We start from the raw sequence: 20,847 nt of genomic DNA on the forward strand, positions 1-20,847 counted from the left end.
CAACTATTTATTTTTAATTTTTGACTATTTTATTTGATTTAAATAAAAATAAATAGTAGACAAATTTTTAAAAAACTAAAAATATTATTTAAAATACTAGAACTCAGAATCTTTCATTTGGATGTAATATCATTCATAAAAAATGTGTGAAACTCGATATATATTACTTTTAAAATTTTCGACTAACGATAGAGTGATATTTTTTATACAAATTTTCAAATGAGTGACTCATTTGAATCCGTTTTTTTATCGGTGACTCACTTGATACATTTGGACATAGTAAGTGACCTAGTTGATAATTAACCCATTCTTTTAACCCTATCTCAAATATGTATTATTCATTAGCACGACCATTAATAACATCTCTATAACCTGCCCAATTTTATTAGTCCTCCGTCTTATTTCAGATCATTACAAACAATAAACATGAGTCCCTCTCTTAAAAACATAATTTATTGTGATATATTGCTGAAAATCAATCAATTTTGTTGGGTTAAACCCAATATGTTGTATGGGTTTAGTGATACAAGACATAATTAGATTCAGTTATAATTTTATGTGTTGACAATTATTATTATTATTATGGGATTGAGTATTAATTGTATGGATAGACAATTATTATTATAATCAGATTAAATATGTCTTGTTGGCTAAGTTTGTGATGACTATATATACATAGTCATGTTACTGTTTTCATGTATGTTTAAGAGATGCAGTCGTCTTAGGTATCGTGCGGTAGATCCTTAAGCATATTACTATTTTCATGTAGGCGTAACAAAGAACATCCACAAAGGTTCTTGAGCCCAATCAATCCCAAATACTTCAATTTAATCCATTTACGTTCATCCGTGCTAAAAAACAAGAACTCACCGGAAATACCAATTACATCCATCTCTAAAAAATCCCTTTGAAGAAATTCCAAAACATTCTGAACACCCTTAGACACCATGTTCATTCTCATTGCAAGTAAATCTGATATAAAGATTCTTCCTCGCCATTGAGCACTAAATTTTTTTGCCCTAGGAAACCTGCTAGACCTACAGGCACAAAACACAATACTTGTTACATCACTACAAAATATCAAACACATTTACAACAAGTAGTAAGCACAAACAAACAAAAAGAAGAATTGCATATTAAAAACGACAGCGAGCATATAAAAGTTAAGAGGCTCTTCCAAGAAGAACTTTAAATCCGAAGCTCTCTTTGCAGTTGGGAACCTAACAACTGGAGCTCTAGTCATCCCATCTCTCAACAAAATTGCAGTAGCACCACCACAAGCATAAAAAGCCCATTCCACTACAAAAGATACATCTACCCTGTACTTACAAAGATACTCAACAGAAGTGATCAAATCAGTCTGGACTGATACTAAAGTTTTACTGTCTAAAGTTTCTTTCTCTCAACCAAATAGAGTGAGAAACTTTAAAACTCGTTCCTCATGTGCATTTAAAACCCTGCTTCAATTAAAGAGATAATTAAACAGATATATCCCCAAGAGATACATGAGAGTGAGAGGAAGAGACGGGAAAGTAGACCTGCTTCGATTACTCATGAAATAAACATGAAAATTACTCATCAAATAAACACATACATGCGGATTCAATAGAAGACGAAATGAGATTATACCTTCAAATCAAACCCAAATGTATTTAGAACCCTAATTGAACTTGAAACCTTAATTGCCGGAATGTGTTACAGAAATCCTTTGATCAAAACCCAAATTGCTCATCTTGTTAGTAAACTTATGTTGCTTGTTGCTCGGTGATACAAAATGTGTTTCCTAGTAGATATCATTTTCCCCCTTTTCTTTTGTCTCAAAATTTCATTTCTTCACTAGTAGCTTGTTGCCCGCTTGACCCAAATTTTAACTGCTAGCCCAGCCCAACTTTCATTATTTACTTTATTTTTATTTTTTAAAAAAATATTTTTATATTGTTCATAGTTTATCTGTTATAATTAATTTTATTACTTTAATTAATTTATAAAAATTTAAAATAATATGGGATATTATTTTCTATAAATATATATATATATATATATATTAATCATTTTAATTAAAATTTATTATTTTAATTAAACTACTGATTAAAATCCTTTCATTTAATTTTTAAATCAAAAAACTATTTTAATATTTAAAATTTTAAATAAATCATTTATGTGTTATGCTATTACTTTCGCATAAAAAATTATAAATTATTTTTATTCAAATCAATTAGTTTTAATGAAAAATTTATTTTTGTTTATCCAAATCAGATATTTATAAAAATAAATTTTATTTTTGGTTTAAATTTATTTTTTCTTTTATTCTTAGTGTATAGCAACACATTGTATCATGTTAGCTCTACTTAACAGCTCAATCGCCTATTGCAACACAAACCTATAGCTTTAGTAACCCACATAGTGTAGGTAGTGTAGGTGTTGTGATAGGGTGAAGATTTCACATCTATAGTAACATAATCTAAGTTAACACCCCTACTCAAATGTTCAGTTAGGCCATCTATGCCATAGTGGTAGCAGCTAGTCATGATCATGCTAAACAAGAGCAAGCTGGCTTAGAAGTATTATCTCAAGTTGCTCTTGGCTAGGAAACTGCAAATCCTGACAAGTTTTCATCAGTTTCTGATCTCATACAGTCAAATCCTGATCATACAAAAAGAAAGACTGTAGATAACATAGTGTATGTCAGAAAGCAGTTCAAGAAGCAGCATCCACGAAAGGGGTACAGTACACAAGAACTATTTTCTCAATGTGAAGATGCAACTGTTCAGGCCCCTGCTACACAAGAACCACCTACCCAAAGTGTAGGTGCAAGTAGTGAAATTCATCAGACTATTTCTGACATTGCTCAAAGAAGTCATATTCCTATGGATGCTGATATTCAGAAGAAAGTACAAGACAAGGAAGCTCATCAAAAACATATTGTTATATTGGATGTTGTCATCAATGATTCCATGTTTGAGGGAAGCACACAAGAACCTTCAGTTCAAAGGATTGAAGAAACTTCTAACCTCAAGTCCCACAAGAACCAACAGTTCAAAGTACTGTTGCAGACTTAGTATCAAATCCTGACGTAGGGTCAATTCCTGACAAGCAGCAAATCTCGGATACAAGATCAATTCTTGATGAAGTTGTTCCTGATTCTATACATCCTAATGTACTGGTCAATTTTAAGGATAACGTTGAAGCCATTTTGGTGCAACCACTTAAAGTAATACCAATGGTCTCTACTACTCAAGGTATAATTCTTTCTTTATCTGATAGAATGATTAAAAATGGACCTATTGATAGGGATACCTCTATTTATATGACTACATACCACTCCTTTTTGCCACCTCTTATTTCTTTAGTTCCTAGTGAGTTGAGCCTTTCTAGTGAGAATGTGAGAAAAGATCAAGAGAAAAATATAATTATTGAGAGGCAGTCTCCTGTACTGGTAAAAGGTGAGGTAGATTTTAGTGATAAAAGTGAGCTAGATATTACTATTGAAAGTAATATATGTGTGAGAAGTGATGAGATCACTTTAAAAGAAGAGGTAGATTTAGATTTTCATTCTCTTATTTCAGGCTCTTCAAAGGCAACTATACATGTTAAGTCAAATCTTGATTTAAAGCTCAAAGATAAAGTTCTTGATGCTATTTCTCAAGATCCTAAGACATTCTCTAATTCTGATGATGAATTTGGAGATTCCGATGATGATGACAATCCTGATGATGCTGCTCTGAAAGCTAGAATAGAAGCATCTAAATTGTCTAACTTTGGTTCATCATCTAGTCATGTTCCTACTCTTAATGTTCATAGAACTCATGAATGGAATCATTCTTGGAGCTTACATAGTGACAAGATTTCTCTGGAATCTGCTCAGACTCTGGTTGATCATGTTGTTCCTTTGGTTTCTAATCCTGATATGAAAGCATCCATCAAGACCACAACAGTTTTAGTCAAAGGATTGCATTATTCTATCTCTGCACTCAAGCAAGATAATGTTGATCTTAGAGAAGAGATTGTTGATGTTTCTGTGACTATCAAAAGTACAAACAAACACAATGGCTTGATAAAAAGGATGTTTAGCATGGAAGCTAAGCAAGATCAAATGTCTGAGAAGCTGACAGCTTTGGAAGCTGGTCAGAATACTACGAATTTTAAATTGGATGATATTCTCTCTCTTCTACAAAGTCTAAATGCCAAAAAGGGGGAGATAGTACCAAAGACAAAATGTCAACCTGAGTCAGTTCTGAGGAAAAATGCCAATTCTAATGATGATGGTGATAAGCAAGCAAAAAAGACTGTGATAGTTCAAACTGGATCTTGAATTCAAAATAAAACTACACAGACAACTCAAGTCTCTAAGGGTAGATCACATGGATCTAAATTAGAAGCTTCTCTTGTTACTCAAAGTTCAATTCCTGACAACAAAGATACAAAATCTGATTCTGTTTCCGACACTGACAGAGTGATAGTTATTCCTGATTATGTTAAAACTAAAGAAGAAGAAAAAATTCTATTTCGGATGTTTTCACAGATTCTTTCTACTTATGTTGAAGCCTTTAATGCTGAAAACTTCAAGGAAGAAGAAATTGATTTTGACAGAGAAGAAAGAGCACATGAAGGAAAAATCAGAATTGCTGTTGACGATAAAGCAAATCAAGCATACAGGCATATGCTTTGAAGATCTGAAAGGAATAGATGGAGGAGTACAGATATGAAAATGTTATATGAAAGAGCAGAAAGGAAAGATTAAGTCTTTCCAAAGATCAAGAACAAGTACAAATGGAGAAAAAATGATGATCTTATTTGTAATGATGAATTGAGATTTACTCCTAAAGGTATAAGGATAGATGGCTTACCAAGCTCTAATACCAAGGGAGATAAAAGTCTTGGTTAGTACAAGCCAAGAATCTCAAGTTGATTGAACCATTCACAAGAGCTAGAATAGGACATCATGAAGCTAAAATTGTCAACTTAAGGTTGTTGAACTTCACTCTTGCTGATAGTCCTGGTCATGAAGTAACTGCTGATCACTTGGACAGACTTGAAGTAGTGAAGATTATACTTGACAAACATGATGGTTCTGAATCCAAACAGAAGATCTTTTCTTATTGTAAAATGATCAAGTTCAAGTTCTTTCACTTGATGAGCTGATGATCATGTCAACAAAGGAATTGAAATATATTCACTATTTGCTAAGAGTTGAAGATGGAACTTCAAGATAATGGTCAAACATGATTCTTTCCAATATCAGAAAAAGGATACTGGATGATGGTCAATATTACTTTGGATCATATATTCCTACTTACATAAATTTTAAAGGGCAAGAAGTCAACATAAAGAAAGGAGGAGCTGTCATTGAAAATGTTCTTACTCAAAGGCATATAATCATGAATCCTGATGGAAAAAGAACTTGGTATGTGTCACTAGAAGAAATGATGATATAAAGAAAGGAGGAGCTGTCATTGAAAATGTTCTTACTCAAAGGCATATAACCATGAATTCTGATGGAAAAAGAACTTGTTATGTGTCACTAGAAGAAATGATGACATAAAGAGTTCAAATCGGAAGTCGAAGAGCTGTTATCTATCTATTGTCTGATAAAACAGAGTATGAGAAGAATTTGAAGATCAAGCTAGAAGATATTCTGTTGAAAAAGATTGATGACAGAGTTAAAGCTTTTGTTCAGAGATACTGCAGAGTTTATCAAGAAATATGAAGATCCTAAAATAAAGTATGATTTACACTACTTATTTTGTCTATCTGGTTTTTGGCACTGGACAATTCTATTAGAACTTATGCTTATTCTGTAAAGCATATATTGGGAGAGATTGTTAAGAATTAGCTAAGTCGAGAATCAGGATCTGTCTAACAATCAGAATATGATCAACTATCAGGATATGATTATCCGTTGAAAGCTTCATTGTCATCCGTTAACAATTTATTCAGTCATTCGTTGATACCTATATATGAATATCCGTCGAAGCTACACCATATATCAGTTGATCAGCTTATCCGTTGAGAAACCTTATCCGAATTCGTATCCGAATTCGGAAATATCTGAAAATTATATATCCTTATCCGTATCCGGCGGATATTATCCGGATACGGATAATATCCGATTCCGAATTTAATTTTCAAAAAATAATTATTTAATGAAATTTATCATTTGGGGGGGGAATAAAAAATAAAAAATGGATTAAAAAATTCTCTCTAAACTGCAAGCACCGACAAGCCATAGCATAAACTCAGAATTTGATTACAAGGGACAGAATGCAACTCACGAAAGATCATTCACATTTTGTACAAATTCAAAAATTACAGTACTACAACATTTGATCAATCATATAATTTACATTCATTCATATATCAGGCGAAGATTTTAACTGCTGATTTTGCCCATCTATCAGACTTAACTGCTTCAGTGCTTCTTGACCCCGACAATATGAGCTTGTACCTATTACACAAGCAAGACAATGTTAGCAGATTTACTTTCCATTTTTTAAAACTACAAACAGAAGCGCTGAGATAGAGTGGGGGAAAGAAAATACCTGAGATGATCTCCAATCTACAAAACCAGGATAAAGAAATTAATGAAAGTTATAATATAAATCATAGGCCAAAAACAGATATGTCCACTGTCCAGGAGGAAATAATACATACTCCCTCCGTCCCAATTTATCTGTCATGTTTGACTTTTTGTGGTCAAATTGACCCAATTTTGACCAAAAATTTCACATAATATATAATAAAAAAATTATAAAAATTATATCATTAGAAAGTACATGTAATCTACTTTAATATATATTTTTAGGTTTTTTAAACTAATAAAATATTGATGTTTAATTTATGGTCAAAGTTGGGTCAATTTGACCACAAAAGTCAAACATGATAGATAAATTGGGACGGAGGGAGTATAAGAATTTTTCAAAACACAAAAATGACAAACATGTAGCTTACCCAAGTAAACTGTTGCCATATTTTTCAGAATTGAAGTGAAAAGGCATCATCCAGTACCACAAAACATGCAAGATTTTAACTAAATATTAGGTTAAGTGCTTTCTCAGGAAAAAAATTAGGTTAAGTGCTTTAATTTTAACTGATTTCAGGAAAACTAAGATTTTCAGTTAACAAAGGAAATAACTATATCAACTTAAAATTTTCCAAGAAAACTGATATTAAATTTCTTAAAAATAAAGAAAAGCCACACCCTTCACTAAATATCAATTGAAAACATAACATTACTTCTCTCAAGTCTCAACTTGGCCCAACATACAGGCCTACATGCCACAAGCCATTAAAAACCAAGAGTTACGATATCAATTTACTTACTAGTTGTAGTTACTTACAGCTCTTGATTATGCTAGACCATGAACTTGTGATATATCCTAGAGAAATCAGCCTTTTAACATATCAAAATGCCAAATCAATATTTGGTTTACACATTACACAAGTACACACGACAAACCATGGATTACGTAATCTAACCCCAAGCTTAAAAGTGCAGAAAACCATAGTCTGACAAAGGACCAAAAGAGACCACAGTCTGACAAAGCAACAAAGTCATGAAACAGAAAGCTACACTATATTTCCGAATTGAGACAATGGAACACAACAGGAACAAAGAATGAAAGATACAGAGTGTTATAGGGAGAATTTTGTATAACAATGTTGTGGAGATTAATGGGCAGAACAAAGATCAAGGACGGTGTTTGAGGGTGGAGGATGGTTGTTTGGTGGTGGCTGAGCTTGTATGTTGACTCCTTAAGAAAGAATAGGGTTTGTTATTCTCTATCAAGTGTCGACTCATGTCTCATACAAGTGCCTACGTACCCTATTTATAGGGATCAAGCCTCACATAGTTCTTAGGGAACAAGTCACATTGGCTAGGGTTAGGACTCTTCAGCCCGTGCAGCCCAAGCCCATGATAGAGTCAGGCCTTAAGCCAATTTAGTCATGTAAATCTCAACCGGCTCCACACGCTTCCCGACAATCTCGCGGCATCTCCGCAATCCTTCCCGTGATTGTAGGAACAACCCGTGTCGGCCCCGAAATCTACGAGCAACTCGATCATCTATGAGTTACTTTCCATATCGAATACAAAGTCCTCTAATGCGGGCCGGCCTGGCGGCCTCGGCCCGCACCTCCTTCATTTTCAATCAATAAATACAATATTATCTTCAACTCCATTAGATGTGAGCTCATGGGCCCAGCCCGCGTGTGGGCAACCGAGCCAACTCGAGTACTGTCACTCGAGCCCACCTCGCGTATGAGAGCCTAGCTCGCATGTTATGAGCCCAGCTCGCATGTCATGAGCCCAACTCGCATGTCATGAGCCCAGCTCGCATGTGCTAGCCCAAGTCACATTGGCCCATGATTCTAGCCCACACATGAGAGTCCATCCATTCAATGCACCTATGGGGACCTGTTTAGGGCCCATGACTGAAAGTGGGCATAACAACTACCCCCCCAAAATTCCTGGTCGCATCTTGAGGCTAGGAATTTTTTTTCAATATTATCTTTTTATGACCTCGCAGGTGCGAGCCCACCAGGTCGCACCAAACCGCCTCGCGTGCCTCGCCTCGCATGCCTTTCATTTAGCATTCATTTCGACAGCCGTTGGACAGCTGGCGTGGGGATCCGTGTCATCATCTGGGATGGTGACACGTGTCGCCTCCCCTTTCTCTCTCCTATCTCCTATAAATATGTGAGATTTCAACTCATTTCTCACATTTCCAAAAATACTTCTCGAATTGCTGCTCAATTTGCTCAAGGATCTACCACGGCGAAGATCATCATCTCCACAAGAACCCTCTACCGACGGCGATATTCTCCCGGCACAGATTCATCAGGATCTTCATACACCTCTCCAACAGGTATTCTTCGATTCGAGCCCATTTTCATTCATGCTTGTTCATGTGCACCATGCGAGCACACACCACCTGTTCAATGCGAGCTCACACACAACCACAATACGCGATGCGAGCCCGTCTGCTTGCTTAGATACTTAGGTGCGATCCTGTGTGAGATGTGAGGACACTTAGGTGCGACCCCATACCTGCTTTTGTTTTCTTTTTAAGGCCACACACTAATTTTCACCATCTTTTACAGATGTCGAGTGCGTCTTCAGCCCGCTCCTATGGATCGTCTCGCTCTTCCTCGAGCCCAGCTCATACCTCTGCTAGCCCAGTTCATTCTTCAGCCACTCCGTCTCCATTAAACCAATATCCACCCGAGCAGCGAGGCTCCAAGGAATTTCAACGCAAGCTGACTTCTCTTTCTGATCGTCTTAGCCAACCCATCTCTCCTGGCTCAGCTATCACCCCTCAAGGGGCTTTGAACATTGCCAGAGTTGAGAACTCGATGCGAGAAGCCGGATCTGGCTCGCTTGATATTCACCTCGACCCGAACCCTGAGGATTTTACCAGGTAGAAGAATATCTATAATTGGAGAGATAGGCCTGTGGACCTCTCTCATATACCAGCCTTCCTTGGGGTAGAAGAGCTGCTAAACCGCGAGCCCGCTCCCTTGGATAAAGAGCGAGCTGAGGAGATTTTAAGGGAAATGGCTGAAGAGAGGGCAGCCCGCCTGAGGCAAGCTGCAGCTAACAACCTCGACCCCATTCATCTTGACTCAGAATCTACTGACAGCGACCTGGGGAGTGCATACTATGACACCAGGAAAAAAGGAAAAGAGCCCATAGCTGCTGAATACCCCATCTTGGGGCTCGAGGGTGAAGAGGACGGCTCACACTGGTCCTATGACTCTCCTCAGAGCGAGGAGGTGGCAGATGTTACAAGTCAGTACAAGATTTGTAACTATAAATACATCCCCGCGGCCTCTCCTGAGCCTTATGTGCCTCCTGCCCAGCCCGAGTTGGAGGGTGAAATTGTTTTTAAGAAGCAGATCATTCCTGATGGGGAGGAGAGCTCGACTGTCAACGAGGAGGTTAAGGTGCTCGCTTGCCGCGACCTGCCTACCTCGCTGACTTAGAAATATCTGGCCGAACATATTGAGAAGTTCCAGCTCGAGAGCCATGTTGTCTTTCCCCTGCCTCATATGAGGTGCTACAGATTCAACCATCTAGAGAATGGAGGCAGGGTGCCTCGCATGGTCTTGTCTACCTTCCTTCTGAGGCTAGCAATCTCCTCTCCTCTTCATCCCTTCATCAAGGATGTCTGTGAGTACTACCGGCTCGCACCCTTGCAGATCAACCTGAATGGATACTGGGCCGCCCTTGCATTGTACATCATGTACAGCAAATGTGGGTTTCCCCCTCTAACAGCGAGGCAGCTGGGCTACTTCCTTAATCTAAAGCATTCTCCTAATGACTTTGGATATTTCTATTTTTCTGTCTGGTCATGCTTCAACAAAAAGAACCTCATCCACAATGGGCCGAGCAACTCAGGGAAGTGGAAGAACCCTTATTTCTATATCCACGAGGTGCCTCGAGTCCAGACTCATTTTTATTACAATCCATGTAAGTCTTCCCTGGCCACTCTCGTCTTTTCTACCCTAATTCCTTCCTTTAACAAGAAATGTTTTTTCCTTATCTCCATCCACCCCGCCTCGCACTGTCCTTGTGGAGCAAGAAAAAATAAATGCGGACAGCCTCCTAGATCTTCCTAAGGCGGACAGGGATATTTGAAAACTCATAACGACCTCGAACCAGGTCGTGTGTCGGTTTTTGAAGGACAGGGTGAGGCTGACTCCTCAAAAGAAGAAATCTAAGAAGAGAGCCAGAAAGGGTAAAACATCGGGCCCGCTTGTGCGGGCCTGTCTGCTCGCATGCGCGAGCTCGTGTGCTCGCGTGTTTTATATTTCCTGCATGCATCTCACTTTACATTACACTCATTTTTCGCATTTTTTATCTCCCCGCATTGCTTCTTTCCCTTGACTAATCTATCACTTCATTGTTTTCTTTTTCAGAAATGGCCATCTCTCCTATCCCCTTCATGAAAGAGGCTGAGCAAGCTGCAGCTTCAGGCCCTGTTCAGCCCGCTGCAACGACCACAGGGGCTCACTCCCAAGTCCCCCTTCCAGCTCACATGAGGACCCTCACTGAGCATTTCAAAGGCTTAGGGCCTTCTCCTCGGCTAAAAAGGCATCGAGGTCACAAAGAAGGAAAAACTGGCGAGCCTGAGCCAAAGAAGGCTGCTCCATCTGATGCTCCTCTCCCCTCCTCTTCTTCTGCCAGCATGGTTGCGACCACATTCGGCCGGCTCGTTCAAGGTCACATCATCGAGCAGGATGTAAAAGACTGGTCTTCCTCTGCTCTCGAGGTCAACCAGGATGCACTCTCCCGAGCCGCGGCCGAAGTATACTATCGTCAGTTATTTAAGGCTCGAGAGATGCGAGTCCTCAGCCAGGCCAACACAAGGCTCGAGTCTAAAGTCAAATCTCTTCAAAGTAAGGTCGCTGAGCATGGGCAGGAGAAAGTTACGCTGGTAAATAGCTATAATCAGAAGATACTTAACCTGAATGCTGCCCATGAAAAGGCTATAAGGGAGCAGAAGGAGGCTCACGACCTGGCCGCTGAGGCGTGGAAGAAGGAGAAAGATAGCCTTGAGGAGAGGATGCTCGAGCTGGAGGGGTCAGTTTCTGCCCTGAACGAGGGCCGTAAGGCCGCCCTCGCTGATGTTAGGAACCTGGGGGCCAGGAATTTTATGAAAGTCTTTATGAAGAAGGTTCCTGACTTCGATTGGGCGGCTCTGGGTGCGAGCACAACGAGGCATGCTGAAAAGCTGAAGCTAGAGATGGAAAGGGATGCCCAAATTGCTGAGGAGGCTCGGCTCGCGGCCGAGCAGGCCCGGGTCGCTGATGATGAAAATTATGGGGAGGTAGAGGCTGATAACCCTTAGTGCAATTTTATTAGAACTAGACTTTTGACTGGGTAAGCGGGCACCCCTCTCGCCTCGCGCTTGTATTTGAAATATTCTGCCTTGGGGCATAACTTATTTACAATTTGCTTGTATAAAATATCAAGTCTTTTGTGCCCGCGTATGTCTTTACTGTGCTAGCTGGTTTTCTTTATTTTTTGTGTAATCTTATCATGCCCCTACTGACCAAAAGCTATCATAGCCCTAGCCGCGTATGGCAGGTATTACACCTTCACAACGAGCCCAGTTTAATCAGCTCACACCTTTTGTTTAAGCAAAATTTAACAGAAAATACTAAGTGGAACAGGCTCGCGTCATTACTAATTCACAAGTTCTGCCCGCATAATGCGACCCTGTCCATGTTTGGTTGAGGGCTGGGCCTCCTGGGTCGTATTTGGGAGTCTGCGAGCCGGGGTATGGGCTCGCATCGCGTGCCCATCCCTCTTTTAAGCTTCATCTTTTATTTGCTTTGTGCTCATATCTTTCTAAGCGGGCCATGGCCCAGTTTGTCTCCCATATTTTTTGTCAAGCGGGCCGGGGTCCGGCCTGATTTGTGATTTTAACATGTTAATAAAAAAACCGTTCTTTCCTCGCATGGGTTCCCAAGGATGGGCTCCCCTGCTGGGTATTTAACAAAAAGTTAAAATATCAAGTGCACAAATAGAGATCAATCGTTTATTCATAGATAATGGGAACTGAAAGGAGTACATGCTTGTGGTCTCAGGGAGGCACCTATATGGCACTACCCCCCGAGACTTAAGAGTATTGTAAGATAATACTAAGTCTGAAAAGAATAATATTACTGATAATATTTACGGAGGTGCTCCGCGTTCCAGGCTCTCGGGATCAGCTTGTCCTGCATATCATTGAGGTGGTAGGTTCCCTCCCAGCGCACTGACTTTATCTTGTAAGGGCTTTCCCAATTCGCTCCAAAGACTCCGTGACTCACCACCTTGGTGTTTGGCATGACCCGGCGCAGAACCAAATCTCCCACCTTGAAAGTTCGGGCTCTAACCTTACTGTTGTAGTGCCTAGCTGTCCTCTAATGATATGCTGCTACCCTGATCTGAGCATCTTCCCGAGTTTCATCGATCATATCCAAATAGAGCTGATGATTGACCTCATTTGCCTCTGAGTCATAGTTGTCCCTTCGAAAAGATCCTGCTCCCACTTCAACGGGCACCATAGCTTCACACCCATACACCAGAGAGAAAGGGGTCTCTCCAATTGTAGTTCGGGGTGTAGTGTTGTAAGACCATAGGACCTGGGCGAGCTCCTCTGGCCATGCTCCTTTCTTTTCTTCAAGCTTTGCCTTCAAGGTATGCTTAATGATTTTATTAACAGCCTCCGTCTGCCCGTTACTCTGGGAGTGGCAGACTACGCTAAAGCTTTTCTGAATCCCCAGCTGCTCACAAAATTCTCGCATTTCCTTGCTATCAAATTGTTTCATATTGTCAGATATCAACTTGTAAGGGATGCCATAGCGACACACAATAGCCCTGTGTACAAACTCCCTGAGTTTTTTGCCGTGATGGTGGCTAGGGGCTCGGTCTCTGCCCACTTAGTGAAGTAGTCTACCGCAACCACCACATACTTGACACCTCCACTGGCCTTCGGGAGTTCCCCAATCAGATCAATTCCCCACATGGAGAAGGGCCAGGGGCTCATGAGGGATGTGAGAGAGGCCACGGGGCTGTTATAATAATTGTCATATCGCTGAAATTTATCACAAGCTCGGGAGAATTCAAAGGCGTCTTTTTTCAGTGTTGGCCAGTAGTAGCCTTGACGGGGGATTTTATGAGCTAGAGAGCTACCCCCCGAGTGATTGCCACAAATGCCCTCGTGTACTTCCCTTAGGATATAGTTGCATTCATCCCCATCTATGCATTTGAGGAGAGGCATACTGAACCCTCTTCTGTATAGGATCCCATCGTATATCACATAGCGGCCTGCTTTGTATTTTATTTTCCTTGCCTCATTCTTTTTGTCCGAAAGTGAACCTTCTTTTATGTATGCTAGAATATGTGTCATCCACGTGGGGCCGAGCTCATTACCGAGGCTGCCCACCTCGTGCTCGGGCACACTAGGTTGCCTCTGTATATCAAGTGGTACGATCCCTAGCAAAGTGGCCTCACGACGTGAGCCGAGCTTAGATAGCTCGTCTGCGCCTTCATTCTGTCCACGCGGGATTAGTTCCAACCTCACCTCGTTGAACCTCGCGATTATCCCATGCGCACACTTCAGGTAAAGCTCTGTTCTCGGCCCCTTAGCTTGATACCCCCCGTTTATCTGATAGACCACAGTCATGGAGTCACTAAACACGTTCAAATTCTCCACCTTCATCTCCAAGGCTAGCTTGAGACCGTTGATCAGGGCCTTATACTCAACATCGTTGTTGGTTGCGTGAAAGGCCAGACGGGTCGCACGTCTGATCTTGTGCGCCTCTGGGCTAATTAGCTCAATTCCAGCCCCTGCTCCATCACCATTAGAGGCTCCATCCAAAAATAGGCTCCACCATGGGGCACTGTTTTTGCTTTCTAGCCCAACTTCTTCTATGCTAAGTGCGACAACAAGGGCTCCCGGCTCCACTTCTTGATGTGGAGGAAATTCTAGCACAAAATCGGTCAGGGCTTGGCCTTTGATTGCGGTCCTTGGCTTATAATCCACCTCGAATTGGCCGAGCTCAACCGTCCACTTCAGCATCCGACCAGAATAATCTGGTTTGTGCATCACTTGTCTGAGGGTGTAGGAGGTTCGCGCCTCTATCTTGTGCGCCTGAAAATAAGACCTGAGCTTTCGGGAGGCCAGGAATAGAGCATATGCTAGCTTTTCGAGGCTTGTGTACCGAGTCTCGGCGTCGTCTAGCCTTTTACTCATATAATATACCGGGAGCTGGATACCATCCTCTTCTCAGACTAATACCGCACTTATTGCAAAGTCGGAGACAACCAAGTATTGGATCAGAGTTTCTCCTGCCTTTGGGTTGGACAACATTGGAGGGCTGCTGAGATGCTTCTTTATATTCTGAAAGGCCTCCTCACATTCTTCTGTCCACTCAAAATTCCTCCCCACTCCTTTAATTACTTTGAAGAACTCCTGGCATTTATCGGAGGACTTTGAGACGAAGCGGTTCAAGACAGCCACTCGCCCTGTTAAGCTTTGAACATCCTTCACCCATCGAGGGGATCTCATCTCGAGTAGGGCTCGTATCTTGGCAGGATTGGCCTCAATGCCCCTATGGTTGACAATAAACCCCAAAAACTTCCCTAATTCGACCCCGAACACACATTTCTGGGGGTTGAGCTTCATCCTGTACTCCCTTAGGATCTGGAACATTTCTGCTAGGTGGCGGACATGATCCCTTGCTTCTTTTGATTTCACGAGCATGTCATCTACATAGGCCTCCATAGTCTTCCCTAACCGGTGTTTGAACATCTTATTCACCAGCCTCTGATAGGTTGCCCCCGCATTAAGGAGCCCAAAGGGCATCCCGATGTAACAGTAGAGGCCCCGGTCAGTAATAAAGGAGGTGTGCTCCTGATCTGGCCCATACATGGGGATTTGGTTGTATCCCGAATAAGCATCCATAAATCTAAGTAACGCGTGCCCAACTATAGAGTCAACCATCTGGTCGATCCGGGGAAGAGGAAAACTATCCTTCAGACAAGTTTTATTCAGGTCGGTGAAGTCTACACATGTCCTCCACTTGCCATTGGGTTTTTTGACAAGCACGGGGTTGGCAAGCCACATGGGGTAGAAGGCTTCCCTTACAAGTCATGCCTCCATTAGTCTATCCACCTCTTCTCTAAGGGCCTCTACTCGCACTCCGCTAATCGGCCGTCTCTTCTGTCTGACCCCCTTCTTTTTCGGGTCCAAGTTGAGCCGGTGGCACATGAAATTTGGGTCAATCCCTATCATATCAGAGTGTGACCATGCAAAGACATCCAAATTCTCCCTCAGGAATCGATCTAGATCCTCCCTCAAGTCAGGACTTAGGTTAGAGCCTATTTTGAGTACCTTGGAGGGATCATTTGGGTCTACCAAGATCGGGATTATATCTTCTGCGGCCCAGCCCTCTCAACCATCGGGGGCATTCTCGGGTCTAAGTATGCTCGAGCCTCACTAGATTCTCCTACTGCCATGGTTGTCAAACCATCCGTATCCTCGAGCTCGGGCTGATGAGCTCGGGCCGGTTTTATCAAGCATTCAGAGGTCGTAGTGACAGTACGAGTGATCCCGTTAGGAAGATCCTTAGTTGTCGTTTCTTCGCATGTCCATTTCCCTTTCCTGAGTCTTGCAGTAATTTGTTCCGGGCTCTCTTCTTCATCACTTGCTTCCTCCACAATCCCTTCTTATATCAACATGATGGGCTGAGAGGCTTCCATTAGCAAGGCCCCTGGGCGCGGTTCCACCTGAATCCCCATGTGCTCGAAGTAGTTCTCGGGCAACTCCTCAATTAAAATCAAATTACAAGTCTCGTGACCCTCGGGACGTACTCTTTTCCTGCCCTCTGCCTCTTCCATGGGGACGTCGCACTCACCCGTTTCAGCTATCTCCCTTGAGGCATTCCCTGACTCGGCTGCCCTGAGTGCCTGGTTGTAACAGACCCTTGATTCATATTGACAACTTTTCAGGAACCCGACCCCCATGAGGGTTGGGAATTTAACCGTCATGTGGTGGATTGAGGTCACCATCCTCATTGCCCTCATAGGGGGTCTTCCCACTATAACGTTGTAGGCACAAGGCTAATCTACTACTGTAAACGTAGCGATCTGGGTGGCCACATAAGGCTCTTCTCCTATGGTCACCGGGAGCCGAATTGTCCCTTTTACCCCGATCGAGTTTCCGGTGAACCCGTACAAGTGTCCCCCTGTTGAGGTTAGCTCTCTATCCAGAAGTCCTAGCTTCTTGTATGCATCATAAGTTAACACATCAGCTGAGCTCCCGGTATCCACCATTGCCCGGTGAATATTCACCGTACCAATCTTCATTTTTATGACTAGGGCATCTGTATGAGGGTAATGCACCCATGTGGCATCGCTCTCCCTAAACACGATGTCGTCAACCTCCCTTTCAAAGAGCTCTTGGGGCCTTTGGCTCAAATGGTTGACGTTGGTGAGGGGTTTGTCCTTTGCTTCTCGGGCATACCTGTCCATCGCCTTCCAGCTGTCTCCGCCAATGTGAGACCCGCCTAGAATGATGTGAATGCTTCCGCCCCGAGGTACCCTCTCTTTATCTTCCGGGGGTGGAGGAGGGACGGTATGATAATCAGTAATGTGCCTCCGAACCTCCTTGACAACCCATTCTGTAAGTTTCCCTTGTCTTATCAATGTCTCAATTTCATCCTTCAATTGTCTGCAATCAGCTGTATCGTGCCCCGTGGCCTCATGGTACGCACAATACTTCGAAGTATCCCTCTTGTTATAGTCTGTGAGAGGGGTTGCATTTCTGAATACCCCCTTCCCAGCATAGATAGCATATATGTGGTCAATAGAGGCTACCAGAGGGGTGTGTGTGTGCCATTTGCTTGTATAAGGTCTCCCCGAATCTTTGTTTATCTCTTTACCTCGGGCAGACTTTTTGGGGCTTGAGCTATGCCGATACGTCTTTCTCCTCTCGTCAGGGCTTGAAGACCGGTCTCTTTTATCTCGATAATTCTTGCTGACTTTCAGCTCTCTCATCGATTTCTCTACCCTCTTAAAGGGTTCGGCTTGCTCATAAAACTCGGTCAAGGTTCTCGGCTCACTTGCTTGGAGGTTCTTCTAGAATTTCGACCCTTCTTTCAACCCTGTAATCAAGAAGTTCTTGATAGTCTCCTCGCTGGCTCCCCTCACCTTGGGGACCTCGGCGTTGAACCGACGAAAGTATTCTGCCAGGGGCTCCCCCTCCCTTTGCTTAATGTTGGCTAACGTGGCCACAGGAGGTGAGCAGTGGAGGGTGGACTGAAATTGTCTGACGAACAAGTCCTCCAATTGCCTCCACGTTCTTATGCTAGCCGGTCCCAACTTGGAGAACCATTGTTGGGCATTACCTCTGAGTGATGCCGCGAAGAGTCTACAGCGTGTCATCTCCGGCACCTGATAGACTTCCATCTTTGTGTTAAATTGTATAAGGTATTCCGCCGGGTCGGCCTCGCCGTTGAATAGAAGGTCGGGGTTGTGCCTAAACACCCGAGGTAGGTGGATGATCGAATAGCAGCCGTAAATGGAGAAGGGGCAGCTGAGGCCGAGGGCCCCCTCTTCTCTCACTCCATATCATCCAAGATCCTTCTTATGTCTCTTACTCTGACAACTTCTCCTTCTCTGTCACCTCCCGCGTTACTCGAATGGTGTGAGCCCTGAGGTCGCTCGCGGCGTCCCCGTCATCCGGCTCGCGTTTACGACTCATCTTCACGATTGTCTCTGCGCCTACGTTGCTCTTCCCTCCTGGGCGAGGCGTGTTATCATCTTTCCGGAGGGGTCGCGGTCCGCTCTCTTTTCGAGCCTCTCTGATCCCCGGGCTCTTTCTTCTTTCTCTCCTTCTTGCAATTTTCTAATTTGAGCCTGAGGTCATGCTCACTTAGTTTTTTACCTACTCGGTCTAGCACGCTAGTCGACCTTGCGTCAGATGAAGCTGGCTTCTGCCCCGATCTCGTAGAGATCTGGCTGCCCCGCTCATCATGGCCTCGGGGTACATCTTCCTTTTCGCGCGATGTTTCTTTCTTCTGCTTGGTCTCAGTTGCCACATCATCAAAATCGTGGATCGCTTCTTCTGAGGACCTTTGCCCTTCCAGCTACGCTGAGAGACCTTGAGGCGGCGCGCTTTACACTTGGCGTTCTAGACCGAGCTTCTCTCTACCTTTGACATCCGGGCGTTGATCTGATTCATCTGATCGGCCAGCCCTTCAAGATACGTCATGACCGCCTGCCCGTCCACGGTTGTAATTGGTGGAGGTGGCGCCTGATTCTCTGGGGGCGTGTGCTCGATCTCGTTATGGTCCTTCTTCTTGCCTCCGCTTCTGGTGTCGCCGCTTGTTTGCTTTCTTTGGTCATCTTTCTCCCTAAGATGAAAACCCCCCTCCTTCTAGCGCCAAATGTTATAGGGAGAATTTCATATAACAGTGTTGTGGAGATTAATGGGCGGAACAAAGATCAAGGACGGTGTTTGAGGTCGGAGGATGGTTGTTTGGTGGTGGCTGAGCTTGTATGTTGACTCCTTAAGAAAGAATAGGGTTTGTTATTCTCTATCAAGTGTCGACTCATGTCTCATACAAGTGCCTACGTACCCTATTTATAAGGATCAAGCCTCACGTAGTTCTTGGGGAACAAGTCACATAGGCTAGGGTTAGGACTCTTCAGCCCGTGCAGCCCAAGCCCATGATAGAGTCAGGCCTTCAGTCAATTTAGTCATGTAAATCTCAACCGGCTCTACACGCTTCCTACAATCTCGCGGCATCTCCGCAATCCTTCCCGTGATTGTAAGAACAACCCGTGTCGGCCCCGAAATCTACGAGCAACTCAATCATCTATGAGTTACTTTCCATATCGAATACAAAGTCCTCTAATGCGGGCCGGCTTGGCGGCCTCGGCCCGCACCGCCTTCATTTTCAATCAATAAATACAATATTATCTTCAACTCCATTAGATGTGAGCTCATGGGCCCAGCCCGCGTGTGGGAAACCGAGCCCAACTCGAGTACTGTCACTCGAGCCCACCTCGCGTATGAGAGCCCAGTCGGCAAGTATGAGCCTAGCTCGCATGTTATGAGCCCAGCTCACATGTCATGAGCCCAGCTCGCATGTGCTAGCCCAAGTCACATTGGCCCATGATTCTAGCCCACACATGAGAGTCCAACCATTCAATGCACCTATGGGGACCTATTTAGGGCCCATGACCGAAAGCGGGCATAACATAGAGTATTAAATACCAGTTCACTGCTTAACCAGATTCACAGGCCTGCTTATTTTAGAAATCCAAATCCCATTCATTATCCAAATCATTAAAAATGTCATCCTCTGAAGTTTTTCCAGATTGATTACCTATAAAACATTGAAGAGCAACAACCATTTTAAATTTATGCACAACAAGTATAACATAATTAAAGAATATAAAATGTAAAACTTACCATCCTTGAGTTCGGGGAGCCAATCTTTCACACACATCAAAGTCTCAATTGAGTCATCATTTAGAGAAGTCCGAGTGTCCGTTATAATTTTACGTCACTTACTAAAAGAATTTTCCGACGCAACAGAAGAAGTAGGTATAGCTAATATATCTCAAGCCATCCATGCAAGGATGGGAAATTTAGGTCCATTGAGCTTCCACCAATGAAGAATGTCAAATTCCACTTCTTTATCCATCGAAAACAGCCCTTCTTCTAAATATTCTTCCAGCTCACTTGTTCTTGTATTTTCCCTCAAATTGCTACTTGCAATAAAATCCTGAAAACCTCCCAACCACTCTCCACCAATTGAACTTAAACTACCAAAACTTGCATTACCAGAATTATCTACAAAACCTCTACTATTTTCAAATTTTTCAGAATATTCATTAAAAGTCTCTAGCAAGAACTCACGTATTTCATCAACATGAAATTCAGCATGAATATCAAAGATACCTCTATAATCATAAGAGACAATGGTCATTTTGTATCTAGGATCAAGAATAACAGCGATAGTCAACAACTTGTTGCATTCTCGACCGATATTTATAACCAGGCATTACATAAGATACCCAAAGACGAAAATACTCATATTCAGCCACTAAAGAAGGCATATCATGCTTAGCAATCATTTTAGCATATAAAGTTCTCTCAACAGCAGGATCAAACTTATGAACTCCTACTTTTGGGCGAGAATCCTCACCACTAACCTGTTTTCCCAATAACATTTGTGATATAGGAACTTTTATTAATTTCATCCGACAAGTTTTTGTGTGATTTTTTAAATGTGTCGTCCCCTGATCACTTGCCCCATTAAATTTAGTGTGACAATACTTACAAA

At 42.5% G+C, this 20,847-nt stretch overlaps 3 protein-coding genes across 3 annotated transcripts; all 3 read right to left on the reverse strand.

Moving 5' to 3' along the window:
- Positions 1 to 12,909: 12,909 nt before the first annotated feature.
- LOC141659083 (uncharacterized) lies at positions 12,910 to 14,744 on the reverse strand. The gene is made up of 2 exons (XM_074465818.1): positions 13,598 to 14,744; positions 12,910 to 13,427 (listed from the first exon to the last, which is right to left on the reverse strand). Exons 1-2 carry the CDS (start codon positions 14,742 to 14,744, stop codon positions 12,910 to 12,912), a joined length of 1,665 nt encoding a protein of 554 aa, XP_074321919.1.
- A 1,868-nt stretch (positions 14,745 to 16,612) lies between these two features.
- LOC141659094 (uncharacterized) lies at positions 16,613 to 17,548 on the reverse strand. Its single transcript, XM_074465837.1, has one exon. The coding sequence runs from the start codon at positions 17,546 to 17,548 to the stop codon at positions 16,613 to 16,615; it is 936 nt and encodes a 311-aa protein (XP_074321938.1).
- An 81-nt stretch (positions 17,549 to 17,629) lies between these two features.
- LOC141659095 (uncharacterized) lies at positions 17,630 to 17,959 on the reverse strand. The gene has a single exon (XM_074465849.1). It carries the CDS (start codon positions 17,957 to 17,959, stop codon positions 17,630 to 17,632), a length of 330 nt encoding a protein of 109 aa, XP_074321950.1.
- Positions 17,960 to 20,847: the final 2,888 nt, after the last annotated feature.

Source organism: Apium graveolens, chromosome 1 (assembly GCF_009905375.1).
Source record: "Apium graveolens cultivar Ventura chromosome 1, ASM990537v1, whole genome shotgun sequence".
NCBI lineage: Eukaryota > Viridiplantae > Streptophyta > Magnoliopsida > Apiales > Apiaceae > Apium > Apium graveolens.